The sequence below is a fragment of the Alligator mississippiensis genome, chromosome 6 (genome assembly GCF_030867095.1).
Source record: "Alligator mississippiensis isolate rAllMis1 chromosome 6, rAllMis1, whole genome shotgun sequence".
Lineage (NCBI taxonomy): Eukaryota > Metazoa > Chordata > Crocodylia > Alligatoridae > Alligator > Alligator mississippiensis.
In genome coordinates this window covers 25,271,547-25,285,444 of record NC_081829.1, presented here as the reverse complement: position 1 = coordinate 25,285,444, position 13,898 = coordinate 25,271,547, and the positions used below count along the sequence as shown (strand labels likewise).

The 13,898-nt window shown below is 45.3% G+C and overlaps 1 protein-coding gene across 4 annotated transcripts in view; it reads left to right on the top strand.

The window, feature by feature from the left end:
* Positions 1–13,898, top strand: part of USP54 (ubiquitin specific peptidase 54) — a 204,447-nt gene that overhangs the window by 112,743 nt on the left and 77,806 nt on the right. For all 4 annotated transcript variants that reach the window (XM_014601451.3, XM_019497156.2, XM_019497155.2 and 1 more), the window contains exons 2-4: positions 4,235–4,480; positions 4,881–5,760; positions 10,053–10,145. In XM_014601451.3, the coding sequence (XP_014456937.2) occupies positions 5,614–5,760; positions 10,053–10,145 (240 nt within the window). In that variant the 5' untranslated portion in view covers positions 4,235–4,480; positions 4,881–5,613. The remainder of the gene's footprint in view (positions 1–4,234; positions 4,481–4,880; positions 5,761–10,052; positions 10,146–13,898) is intronic.

The window sequence follows — 13,898 nt, the reverse complement described above, 5'->3', positions numbered from 1 at the left end:
TTTTGCAAGCTGACACTCTGGGAGAAAAAAACATGCTTTGGAGAACACTTGAATCTGCTAAAAAGAACACCTAATGGCATATTTCCTTCTCTTTTCCAGGCTATTCTGGTTATTAGATTTGTGTAAATATATAAAGAAGAAATTGCATTTTTTTTTTTGTACTGTAAAAGGTGCATTGTTGTTAGAGTTGACTCAGCACAGCTTTGTGTACCAGGTGCCAGGCACAGGGCTCTACCCCTATGGTTTCCCCCACTGCCATCATCAGGGGGGCCTACCCTGGCCATACTGGTAGGTGCCACCTGCACCACCAAACTGTAAGGGTGCACCAATAGAGATTTTTGGGGCCAATATCAATAATTGATTTTTAAGGAGGCATATCAGCCGATACCAATCTGATTTCCAATACAGCTGCGTGCAGCTGATAAGTCTGTGGTGATGGGCAGGGAGAGGGAAGAGAAGGGGAATGGGGGGGCAGATCAAAGACCCCCACAGTAAGGGAGGAAGTGGAGCAGGGGTGGGTAGGCGCTGCTCAGCTGGGGCGGGGTGCAGGACAGAACTGTGGCTCGTCCAGGGTGCATGGGGCAGGGCGTGTGCCCCCGGATCTGCACATGGGGCAGGGCAGGGCAGGCTGCAGCTGCAGGCTGGGGCCGGGCTGTGCTTGAGGTGGGCAGCGGTGGCTCTGGGAGGGGGCTACGAGTAGGGATGCTGCAGCCACCCCAAAATTTACTGTAGCCCCCCCCCAACTCTCCCTCCTAGTGCCCTGAATGCAGCGTGGCCCACCCCCACCCCGCCGTGTGTGGATCTGGGGCACACGCCCTCCCAGATGAGTGACGTGCAGTGCAAAGAGCTGACCCCCTCCCTTCCCGCGGCACCCCCCCTCCCCCGGGATGAGCTGCAGCTCCATGCCACTCCCCCACCACCCCAGCTGGGCAGTGCCTGCCCCAGCCTCACTCCCTCACTGCAGGGGGCCTTGATCTGCCCCCCCCCTCAAATCCCTCCCTTTCCATCACACCAGACTTAACAGATATATGCAGCTCTCCACGCTGCTGGGTGTGCTTCTCACTGTCTACGTGCTGCACTGCCATTTATCAGTCAAATAATCGGCCACATCAGGCCAACTTCCGATATAGACACTTTTTTTTTTAATATCGGTGCCAATCTGATGTCAGACCAATGTATCGGTGCACCTCTACCAAACTGTGGTTGGCTGCTGGGCTGAAAGATGGCAGCAGCAGTGGTGGTGGGGAAGCCGGAGGGGTAACGCCTTGCGCCTGAGTCAGCAGTGCGCACCCAGTTCTGCCTGGTGGCCTGGGGGATGCAGGTAATATCTCTTGGGGCTGAGGGGGTGAGCCCGTGCTGTGTGCACCGTAGCAGTAGTCAGGGCTGGCCTGGGTGCCGCTCTCCAGTAGGTAGCAGGGGCTGCTGGGCAGGAGCTGCTCCTCCAGCTCCATGCCCTACTGCACCTACGGCTTACCCTCTGCCACCAAAAAGGGGAAGAGTCATCAGTGTGCACCCAGCTCAGTGCCTGATGGCCTGGGGGGTGCAGGTAATAGCTCTTGTGGCAGAGTGGGTGAGCCCGTGCCATGTGCACTGCAGCAGTAGCCAGGGCTGGCCCAGGTGTCGCTCTCCAGTGGGTAGCAGGGGTTGCCAGGCAGGAGGTGCTTTCCCAGCTGCATGCTTGACTTGACTTGGCTCTGCCCTGGGCTAGCATCGGCACACTTGAGTCCCTTCCCTGCCCCCCCAGCCAGGGTCCCTCTGCTTGGTGGGCTCACATCCTGGATGGAGCCACTGCCACAATCACTCCATGTGTGTCCCCACCTGGGCTTGGGGTTGTTTTGTTCCCCTCCTTCCTCCCAGTCTGGCCTTTGCTCCTGGGCTACCTCAAGTGAACACCTGGCCCTGGCAGCTGGGAAGGCTGCAGTGGGATTGCCCTCTGGCTTGGAGGGGGCTCTGGGGATACTGGGCTGTGCTGAAGTTATAAGCAGTGGGGAAAAGCTGGACAGATCCCAGCTGGGGTGCATGCTAATGAGACAGGGGAGGGAGGGGGGAATTAAACCCCCTTCTGTCACCTATTCATTTGAGGCTGCTGCCAGGGCTGACCATGCCCCTCACTGCAGGTGGGAGGTGGGGGAGGAATGCCTGACGAGGGCTGCTCCATCCTGGTCAGGCAGACCCCAGCTGGGGTCTCCTGGGGAGAGGGGAGGGAGGGGGGAATAAACCCCCTCTCTTCCTCCTTTGCCTCAGGGGGCCATTCAGACTGGCATCTGGCCATGCCCCTGCCCTTCTCAGGCTAGGGAGCAAAGGGGCGGGGTCAGCCCTGCTCTCTGGAGTAAACAGCACAGCTCAGTCCAGGGCTGAAAAGCATTCTGGGATGCTGGGGAACTCTGATTTAACTTAAACCAGGAAGGGGTCTGGGACAGAAGTTTCATAAACCGGTCTGACCTCAGACAGTTAAGTCTGATACTACATTCAGCCAGGTTTACCTTGCATCAGTTTTGGCCATTTTGAAACTGGTTTATGTGCACAGAACTTTCATTCCATTACAGGTTTAAACCAGTTTTTGATCACTCAACCCAGTTTATGTGTAACTTCTGTCCTAGGCTTATTGTGTTTTCTTGTTTCTGGTAACCTGGTAAATCTCATATTTCTGAAAGAACAGGTAAATTAGTTGCTAGATGTTTGCAAATGCAGTGATGGCTTTGGGATTGCATAAGTATTGATAGAACCACATTTAGCTGGCAGAATTTTTATTGTACTGACATGTCAAGCTTGGACTCTGTTTCTGCTCTTTGGTCCTAGGCTGGGCGTATAGCTTTAGTAGTTAGCATAAAATACTTTTATTTATTGACTGAGTCCTTAATCTGGAAGCCACTGAATACAATAAATGTGGAACCACCTTGAGGCAGGGTGTAGAAACTTCTGAACTGAGCCATACTTAATGGTCTAAAACAAAGGTCCAGAAAATATTTTTGTTAGTGTTTCTCACACTCACTTACTATAGAATTTCTTGGCCTTTTGTCTATTTGAATGTCACTCTGCAAACCATTAGCAGTATGGAACATTGGAATGTGAGGAGGAGGAGGAAGGGTGCCTTGCTTTACTTACTTTTCTGAGAATTACAGCACAGTTTAGTCATTCCAGTTAATATTTTGTTTCCTCTATTGCTGCTCAAGTTTGGCTAATAGACTTATCACAAGCAGGATTGATCTACAAAGATCCATAAACTGAGCTGTGAGTTACCCCAACATATGGTTTTGGGTCATGTTTCATTAAGACCTTGAGCAAAAAGATGAGGATTAGTATCTGAAGTTGCTCTAAAATAACTTCTGTGTATCATTCAGCATTCAGGAATGTTGCACAATTCGCATAATGTTACTCTATGTTTGTAAATTCTCCAGAAGAGTATAGTTTATTGGTTACAGCAAGGCACTGAGAACTGGGACTACTCCTGTATAAAATACAAATCTTATTTGCCCACCTGGCTGTGGTGTTGAGTTTTAATTAATTTTGTAGAGTACTTATGATGTCACCAAATAAGTTTAATAAATACAAACAAAAACCTCTGTTAGAAGGGAATTGGTCTTGCTCCAGCTAAGCTTTTTTCTTTAGATAGTTGCAAAATGCTAGCAACATTTTGACAGGAAAAAAGGGATTTATAATTAATGGAGAGATACATTCTTAGTCATCTAAGGAGGATCATTAGCTAGAATTACTCCCTCTTGTCCACCATCAGTTTCTTTTTTCTTTTCTTTTTTTTTTTTAGACCGAATTGATTTTTTTTTCCTGTCGTTCATTAATATGATTTTTGTTGCTGATTTCTTATTATGGTAATAATTCTTTCTTCAGACATAAGCTAAAGCATTTTGACTTGCATTTGCCAGTTCTGGATGGTTTCAATTTCTAAGTTATGTACAAGTAATGGGAAACTACTAACCCCCAGGAATGGCTGTGGAAAAACTTAACAGTGACTTTCACACTGTGTATAATGATAATCTGTGGCATGAATACAGGTAAAATGATTTTGTAAGAATTTATGACAAAACAATTGTAGACATAAGTTCTTAGTGTAGGTGCTTCTGCAGAGCTGAAGCAGGTGTTCTTCCTACCTGGGTCATAATGAAACATTTAGACAAAATGATGGTTTTTCACACTTTAAACAATCATTTTAGCCCTAAAATGTGGAAATGTCACTTTTGAAACTTCCAAATAACAGCTCTTTTGTTCTTATTTGTAGGCCCTCGATATCTTTTGGAGGATGGCTTCTACCCTATCTGGATTGAATAACTCATGCTGTAGATGACAGTCATCTTCTGTAGATAAAGAAGTAGGATGGGTCCATTGCTCTGACAAGGGGTCCTGGACTGTAATTCCACAAGGAAGAAATGCAGCTTCATCTTCATGCCCTCTCTCCCATATTTAATGCTCCTGGAGAAGCCTAAATTCAGAGTGGAAAAGTGTCACTTCTAGTGTATAAAAAAATGTATGTAATACCATAAATATACAAATGTACTTATTACTTTTTAATTTACTTCAAGATCTGTTAGTAATTGCTTAATTTGATACTACAAGGACATGTGTAAGAAGTGACATACTATATCCTACTCATATGTATGTGGCTTATAAATGAACTACCTTCTCCAACTTTCTAGCATATTTCAGTTTAGCTTCCTCCAGACATGCATCCACATTTCTCTGTTTTTTTCTTTGTTGCTTCATTTTTTAGGGTGTGGGGAGAGGTTGTTGTTTTGTTTTTTTTTTCTTTGTCTCAAAAGGCTGTGTATATAGTGGGAGGTGAGGCAACACTGGTCTTGGCAGAACACCACAAAACCAAGAGAGTAATTAAATGACGCAAGCCTTTGATTATTTTTCTCTCTCTAAAGCTTTCTGGCACGGCTGGGCATTCCAGTTGCAAAAGAAGGAACAGGAGAAGAAACTTCTAAAGATCTGCACAGAGTTAGAAGAGCTATAACTGAAAAGTTTTTACTCCAGAGAGAAGTGCTTTTATTTTAAGAAGTTCTGAGATCTCTACTTTTTCTAATTTGGAAGAGCTGACTTTGTCATTACTCAAGATAGAAACAATTGAAAGGGAGCTGAAAAATTTTATTTTGGTGTTGGTGTAGCTACTCTTTTATTAGTTGGATTTTGCTCATTATTCTGCAGGAGGATTATAAAAAGGATTAAGAGAAGTCTTTTTTTTTTTTTGCTTGCTTGTCCTTGAACCCTGTTGGACTTCAGCAATTATGCTGTCTTGAGGAGTGTTCTACTAAGTCACTGCCTGTTCAGAAAAGAATGTAACAGTGCAATGACTGAGCTTGGAAGACTGTGGATTCCTTCCATTTACAACCCTTGATTTCAGCCTGTGAAAGAGGTGTTTTCCTACAGAATGGCAGATGAATGTTAACACCCTTGGCTGGATTTAAAACAAAGCAAAAACAAATAGTATATGTCTAGTTAACGAGCCTCTTGTGTCCCAACTGAAGAAGAAATTTTGTTTAAACTGTGATTGGCTGTACCCTGTAGTTCTTCAGATTAGGTAAAGAAAAGGAAGGACCCAGTCCAGTGAGAGACTCAGTCAAATACGAAGCTTCTATATTTTCATCTAAATTTTGAAAGATGTCTTGGAAAAGGAATTATTTTTCTGTAGGAAGGGGCAATGTTCAGGGGATGTTTACTCCACGGAATACAACCTCCATAGCACCCAGTAAGGGTCTCAGCAATGAACCAGGACAGAACAGCTGCTTTCTGAATAGTGCGTTACAGGTAAGGATGCTGAATACAGTTTGTGTCTGTGTCATTTCTTTTCCTCTGTTTCACATCACTACTATTGCTAAATTATTCTTCTCAGATCTCTCTATGCAACAGGTGCAACCAAGTTAGGGTACTCTTGCATCACAGTTGCTTCCTGACCCAAATATAATACAGTTCCATTTTGTGGCGCAGATTAACTATTCCATAACAGGGCAGAAGCCCTGGACTGTCTAAGATGGAAGCAAGTTAAAGGAGTACCATTTGATTTTTTTTAAAATTAAAATTACTATAATTGAAGTATTAGAGGAGAAACCTAAATTTTCTTTTTCTTATTTTCAGTTTTACTTGGTGCATTTGATGAATAGTCTGTTTTCCACCTCCCTAATATAATTGATCTATTTTCCTTCTTGTTTATGTGTCTTAAATGCTACAAGAGAAGAAAAATATTTTCTTAAAAATAGAAAAAATAGTTTTTTTAAAACTGATGTTGGCAGAACTTCTAATAGGTTTTGCTACCTGAAACAAATTTAACTACTTAAAAGGAACGGGCTTTTTGTAATAGTAACAATATTCACCCTTAAACCCCTATGTGTGGTTTGTACAATCAACTTTATTTGACTGTTGAATTATTTAGAGGCTTGTAGCTTAATGAGAGAATCCTGACTTCTTATCTGTGGGAGTTGAGTGAAATAAGTTTATAGTTCATATAAAACTGTCATTCTATGCTCATCTGAGACCAAGAAATGAGGTCAGTTACTGTGTCTTCAATTCTGTAAGGAAGAGGTATTTCCTCCAGATGAAAGCTACATCATGACTAAGCTGTTAGCAGACTGGTATGGGTGATTCAAAGTTTGAGTTTGGCCTCTGTGCAGTATGAATGCCAGTCTTTAGAGGTTCAACTCTTTTGGTTGAGAGGGGTTCTCTTTGTGTTTGGGCTATAACTGATTCATGGTCCACTGTGAAATTTTAGTGTGGTTTTAACCTGAATATAATTGTAATTAATTTGACTACTTTTTATGTGGATCAAGAATGGATGATTTTATTGGCCTGAGGTCTAAGAATTGGTATGCTAAATTCTAATCTCAGACCAAATAGTGTACTATTAGAATAGTTGTTAGTGGTTAAGGCACTAGACTGGAACTCAGGAGACATGGATATGGTTCCTGGTACTGCCATAGAATCTCTGTTTGATCTTGGATAAGTTGCTTGATTTCTCTGTGCCTAGGTTTTTTTGTTCCCCACCCCCACGATATCTGGAGAAAGGAGCTATTTATTGTCTTCCTTCCACCCTTTTCCTGTCTTGTCTATTTAGATTATACTGTCTTGCAGCAGACAGCAGGATAGGATGGCACCTTAGAGGCTAACTGGTTCAGAAAGGAATAAACTTTTTAGGTGACAGCTGACTTCACTAGATGCTATGAAGTTTGTTTTCTTTTTAAGTTGTTGTCTATGAATGCTTATGCCTTTCTGAACCAGTTAGGCTCTAAAATGCCATCTTGCCCTTCCTTCTGCCTGACTTCAGATTAACATGGCTAACCACCTCTCTCTCTTGCAGCAAAATGCCTCACTGTAGGTTTTTTTTGGTTAGCACTATGGGAACAACATTTAATTTGGCATTTCCAGATAGTACTGTCATATAGATGGGAGAATAATAATAGTTTGCAGGGTTAATATCCCATCAAATACCATGGCTGAACACAATTGAAATTTAGCACTGGAAAAATGAGATTTCCAGCACTATATTTCATTATTTTTAGTTTCTTTTAGGTCACAAGATGCATAGAACTTAAATTCATATACATTATTTTTAAATTATTTTTTGTCATGACAGCGTAGCAGCTACCTAATATCAATTACCAAGTACAGGGGTCAGCAACCCCCGGCACGTGTGCCAAGCGTGGCATGCAAGGCCATTTTGCTCGGCACACCACTGCCAGCCCGGGCTCTAAGCAGCTGCTGCCAGCCATGGAGCCCAGGCTGCTCCCAGCAGGTGGCTGGGAGGCTGCAAGCCCTGCTGCAAGCAGACCGGTCTCCGTGGGCTGGCCGCAGCCAGGAGGCTGCAAACAGTTGCTCTAGGCTCCAGCATGTCGGCACTATGGCACCTTCCCAGGTAGACATTGTGGGTTTTTTCGTCATTCCGGCAAAAAATGTTGCCTACCCTAGTATCATACATGCTCTGGGCAGCAGCACTGGTCACCTCCCTCAGTCATGCTACTACTACCTGCTATCTAAAGAACATTTTGGTGCTGAATATAGCTCTGAAAGCTTAAGGTCCCAGGGCTCAGCATTTTACATTAATCATTAACTCTGGTTCAAGAGAGAATGGATGTTAAAAGTACCAATGGCATTGAAGTGGAATTTAAGAACCAAGGTATTGATTGCAATGAAGAGATTTCATTCCGTTCATCATCGAAAACAGTTTCATTAAAGTTTTTGGATATTTTTGTTGAAAAGTTGCGCTGATAAAGTATAAATTAAATCTGAGAGACTGTCTGGTGCTCCTTTTGATGCAAGCAATTTCTCTTTACATTTGGAAGGCACTACAAGACTTTATTGTCAAATTGAAAACTTAGAGTACTATTTTCTAAATATAATATTTTTTCCTCTTCAGTCAGTCTCTTGCAGCTTTTCAATAATTTAGCAGTTCCTCAGGAGCTGCAAAGAATTACACAGCCTTGCAGGAGGGCGTACATCTCAAATGCAAATGATAAATTGTGAAGTTTGAGATGTTGTACAGATCATAACTAACATATCTGCTCTTAAATCTGTTACTTACTAATTGGGCTGGAAATGCTTCTTAGGGACCGGTAAAAAAGAAAAAAGGATCAGCAAACTTTTCCTGCCAGTTGTCCTGGGCAAATGATCCAAAGGAAAATATACAATCCCTATGTTTAGGCTGGGGAAGCATTTAGTCAGTTAAATGCCAGTCTGAAAATTCCTGTTCTCACTGGAATGTGGCACAGCAAATTGGGTCAGACCTTTTTTTGATAAACCAGCCTCGTGGCGCTGCCTGCTGAAAAACATGCTGGATGCTTAGAGCTGGGCCCAATTAGTATCAACTGAAATTAAGCTAACTAGTAACAACTAAGTTTACTTATAATACTAGTCACATGGTGTCATTTAATCAGAGTATTGTAAAACACTTTACAAAGATTGGTATCATCTTGTTTTACAGTTGAGTACACTCAGACACAGAGGTTAAGTTACTTGCCCAAGAGCACACAGTTTGTGTCAGAGTTGGGGAGAAAACCTATTGTACTAGCTAACAGCCAACTTTCTAGAGTTGTTACTCATACAAGTTCAACCACGTGTGAACCCTTAAAACAGGATAATCAATACTATGTTTCCTGGTTCTAAGAAAAAATATACATCGCCACATTGCTGGTAGCAATTGTGTATAAACACACTATTTTTTAGCAGGGAATCACCTGTCGTGCTGACAGGATTAGTTGTTTGACCTGCAAGAGCCAGTTAATCATTTTAGCCCTCTTCATACCTAAATAGTATCTTAGCTCTTCCAAAGAAAGTGCAGGTATAAGAGATGAGGTACTGGAAAAAATGGCAAGTAATTTATAGGTCTACAAGTAAGGAGGTAGGATTAGATTTTTCCCTGAAAAGAACATAATCTCAGGGTACCCAGCCCTGAGATATTGCCTGGTTCTGTTGTCGGCCTGTACAACTTTCAGGGGAGAATCACTGGATTAGGAAGTCCTTGTTGCTTGAAGGAAACTGTATTGTATCATTTTGGGGGCTGTACATTTTTCCTTCAGTTAGGTTTCCTTAATCATATTCTAGAATGCAAAGTCAGGTGTGCTGCAGACTGTGAATACTTCCTGAAATAAATTGACAGAAGAGTATGGAAGCAATAAAATGTTACACTACCTACCACCTTCTCTCCCTAGAACTCTCAGCTCAACACACTGGTCTGGGCTTGCCCATCACACATGGCAGAATGATTCCACAACAAAAGGATTGAAGACTTCCCTGTGACTTATGTAAAATGCATCATAAGATCTGAACGGTCACCAAGAAAATTACAGACTTATATATGGGGAAATACATGAACAGGGATTTCCTGTTGGACACCATGGCTTGTAAACTAATATGTATGAATGATTGTACTTGGGCAATAAAGCTGAAAATTCTACCTTCTGTAAGAAAAAATGTATGCTTTGTGTACAAGCAGTTTTAATGGCTTGTATGATTTTTGGAAATATTTGCATCATTTAACTTTAGTCAAAGGTCTTATGCAAGATTTCCATCTTGATTGATAAACAATAACCTCTGCTTCTCTTTTTTCATAGGTTCTCTGGCACCTAGATATTTTCCGTCGCAGTTTTCGACAGATCACAACACACAAATGCATGGGAGATTCTTGCATCTTTTGTGCTCTTAAGGTAAAAAGATGGAATAAAATCAAGGACAATTAAGTTTGGAGAGATTTGGAATTCTTCTCCAGTTTGTGTACATGGTATTATGATTAGTTTAAAGTTGGCAGAAGACTTTTTGAGAAGAAAGTTAATCTGCTTCAATGCTGGCCACTAGAGGTGCACTGATACATTGGTCCAATATCAGATTGGAACTGATATAAAGAAAACTGTCTGTATTGGATATCGGCCCAATGGGGCTGATAATTTGGCCAATAAATGCCCGTGCTGCGCAATGCCTCACCACAGCACTCAAGCAACGAGGAGCAGACCCAGCGGCATGGAGGGTTGCCTCCAGCTGGTAAGTCTGGTGTGGTGGAAGGGGAGGAGAGGGAAAGGGGTGTTGAGGGGTCAGATCAGTGCCCCCTGCACTGAGGGAGGGGGCAAGGGCAGGCACTGCCCAGGCATGGGGAGGAGGATGGAGCTGTGGCTCGTGGTGGGGGGCGGCTGCTGCTGCTTGCACCCTGGGAGGGCATGGGACATGTGGCTCCTGGATCTGCGCAGGGCGGGGCAGGGTGGGGCTGCAGCTGGGAGGATGCTGCATCCACCCCAAATTTTGCTGCCACTCTGTTTCCATTGCCACTGCTGCCAGCCTCCTGGTGCAGCCCTGGCTCTTCCCAGAGTGTGGGTGGAGGTGGGGCATTGAGCCAGGGCTGCACCGGGTCACTGGTGGCAGCGGCTCAGGGAGCGGAGGCGAAATTTGGGATGGATGCAGCGCCACCGGCAACCACTCTGAGCCCAGCCCCCGTTGAGAAGAGCCCCGCGCAGCCCCGGCTGTAGCCTGCCCTGCCTTGCCCCACAAAGATCTGGGGGGGTGAGGGGAGGCAGGCACACACTCCCCCGTGCCCTCCTGGGGTGTACATCCCTCCTCCACAAGCTCCAGCTCCGCCCACCCCTCTCGACCCCACTTGGGCAGCGCCTGCCCCTGCCCCTTCCGTCACAGTGGGGGACATTGATTTGCCACCCCCCACGCCCTTTCCCTCCCCACTCCCCTTCCACCATACTGGACTTACTAGCTGGATGTAGCTGTATTGGAAATCAGATTGTTATGCCTCCTTAAATATTGGCTAATGGTATCAGCCCCAAAAATCTATATCGGTGCACCCCTACTGGCCACAGTGTAGCGGAAGATTTACTGTATTCTTAGTTTTAATTTATCTGTTTTGAGGATGTTTACTTTTCTGTCTTGAATTTTATCTTTCAAGGTGTAATTCCATCAATGTCCTGTCCTGGAGTTCTACAACTAGATTTTAATCTCTCAATCTGAATTCCTAATTTTTTTTTCTAATTTTGATTTCTTGCTTTATAAATATTACTACAAGCATAGTCATAGTCTGCCTCAATATTTACCTTTCCATATGAACTCTTTTTAAAAATCTCAATTTCCGAGGAGGAAACTGGAGAGAAGTGACAATGAAACATCAATGGATGTAATACTGTTTGTCAGTTATAGTTGTAGCTGAATGTGGAAACATGGATAGCCAAAAAGTTATCTGTAGCTGTAGGTAAAAAGTCTTTTGCCTTCCCCAACTTTTTCTATGAATAGAGAGGTATTTAGCCATATTCATTTAGAAGTTACACAGAAGCAGAGCAGGGTGGCACCTTAGGGCATTTTGGCCCTAACTGACAGTGGGTAGAAGTTGGTCACATCAGGCCCAAAGCCACGAGGCACATTAGTTGCTCCACCAATAGCCCTGCACAATAGCTATGCAGCCCTCATATCATCAATGGGGCATCTGCATCTTCTGCACTGCAAACAGGACAGGAACAGCCGCCTCCACCAAGGAAACGACAAAGGGTGATTGTCATAGGAGACTCCATCCTGCGGGGCACAGAAGGGGCCATTTGTTGTCAGTATTCACCTCACACGCAGAGGGAGAAAGCTCTTTTCTACAAGAATCGCCCCTTCAGTGGCCCTCCAGCCCAAGTAATTGGCCACCCCTGCTACAAGTGTTCAGGAAGGACAGGCAGGGGAAAAGAGAAGGAGGAGATCCTAATCGGGGGCCATGATCTTTTTGACCTGCTACTCTCAAACAGGGAAGAATTGGTGGAGAATATAGAAGTGGATGGCAACTTGGGCAACAGTGACCATGAGATGATAAGAGTTCAGGATCCTGAGGAAAAGAAGGAAAGAGAGCAGCAGAATAAGGACCTTGGACTTCAGAAAAGCAGATTTGGACTCCCTCAGGGAACTGATGGGCAGGATCTCCTGGAGGTCCCATCTGAGGGGGAAAGGAGTCCAGGATTGCTGGCTGTACTTTAAAGAAACTTTACTGAGGGTGTAGGAATGAACTATCCCACTGTGCAAGGAGAATAGGAAGTGTGGCAGAGGACCAGATTTGCTTAGCAGGGAACTCTTCAATGAGTTAAAACACAAAAAGGAAACCTAAAAGAAGTAGAAACTTGGACAAATGACCAGGGAGGAGGAGGAGTACAGGTTTCCCTCGCTTTATGCAGGTTCTGTACATGCGAATTCGCTCTTATGTGATGACCCTTTTTTTACTCAAAATTAGTTACATGCGAGGTAAATGCACTCTTATGCGATTGGCATAAGTGCGCTCCCCCCTCCCCCAAGCAGGTAAGTCTGTTGGGGGAGGGGAATGTGTATCTGGGGCCCCACTCTCCCCAGCCCCTGCTGTAGCTGCTCTGGGAGCTGCCAATGCCAGCTACCTGCAGCCGCTGGACTGTGCTGCGGCCCAAACCCCACAGGGCTCTGCTTGTCCCCACTCACCCCTGCTCCTGGGCCGCTACGTGCAGTGGTGCAGGCAGTTGGCATTGGCTGCTCCTGGGGCCGCTGCAGCAGGGGCTGGGGTGAGTGCAGACAAGCTGCACTGGGCCCCATGCCCCCCAGGTCTCCGCTTGTTCCCACTCACCCCAGCCCCTGCTGCAGCAGCCCCAGGAATGGCTGATGCCAGCTGTGGAAGCAACTGTCAGTGGGTGTGGGGTGGAGGGGCACGGCTCTTGCTGCTATGTGCGCCTTGGGAGGGCTGTGGGCTGAGGGGCTGTGCCGGGCTCTTCCCAGGGGGCGTGTGCCCCCAGATCTGCGTGCAGGACGAGAGCAGTCTGTAGCCTGCCCTGAGCACTGGGAAGAGCCCAATGCAACCGTTGGCCTCAGCCCGCAGCAGCAGCCTGCTCTTGTCCTGTGCGCAGATCTGGGAGCATGTGCCCCCCAGGAAGAGCACAGTACAGCCCCCCAGCCTGCAGCCCTCCTGGGGTGCATGTAGCAGTAAGAGCCATGCTCCCCCACCCTGCACCCACTGACAGTTCCCACCGCTTGGCTCCCTGCTGCAGCCCCGGGAGTGGCTAATGCCCCGGGAGTGGCCACTGGGCTGTGCTATGCCCCTCCCCAAACCCCTTCCCGAACCCCAGCCTCACTCCCTCCATACCTCACTGCCGTGGGAACATATCTGTATTTGTTATCTTATAAACTGGGTTCCCTTTATGTGAACTTGATTTATGCGCAGTTTTCTGGGAACACATGTACCACATAAAGCGAGGGAAACCTGTAAATAGTGTTGCTTGGACATACAGGGATGAAATTAGGAAGGCCAAAATGTATTTGGAGTTGTAGCTAGCAAGGGATGAGAGGAGTAACAAGAAGGGTTTCTTTCTACAAGTATGTCAGCAGCAAGAGGAATTGGGTCTGTTACTGAATGGAGAAGGCAACCTAGTTGCAGCAAGGGAAATTTAGGTTAGATACTGGGGAAAAAAATTCCCATGAGG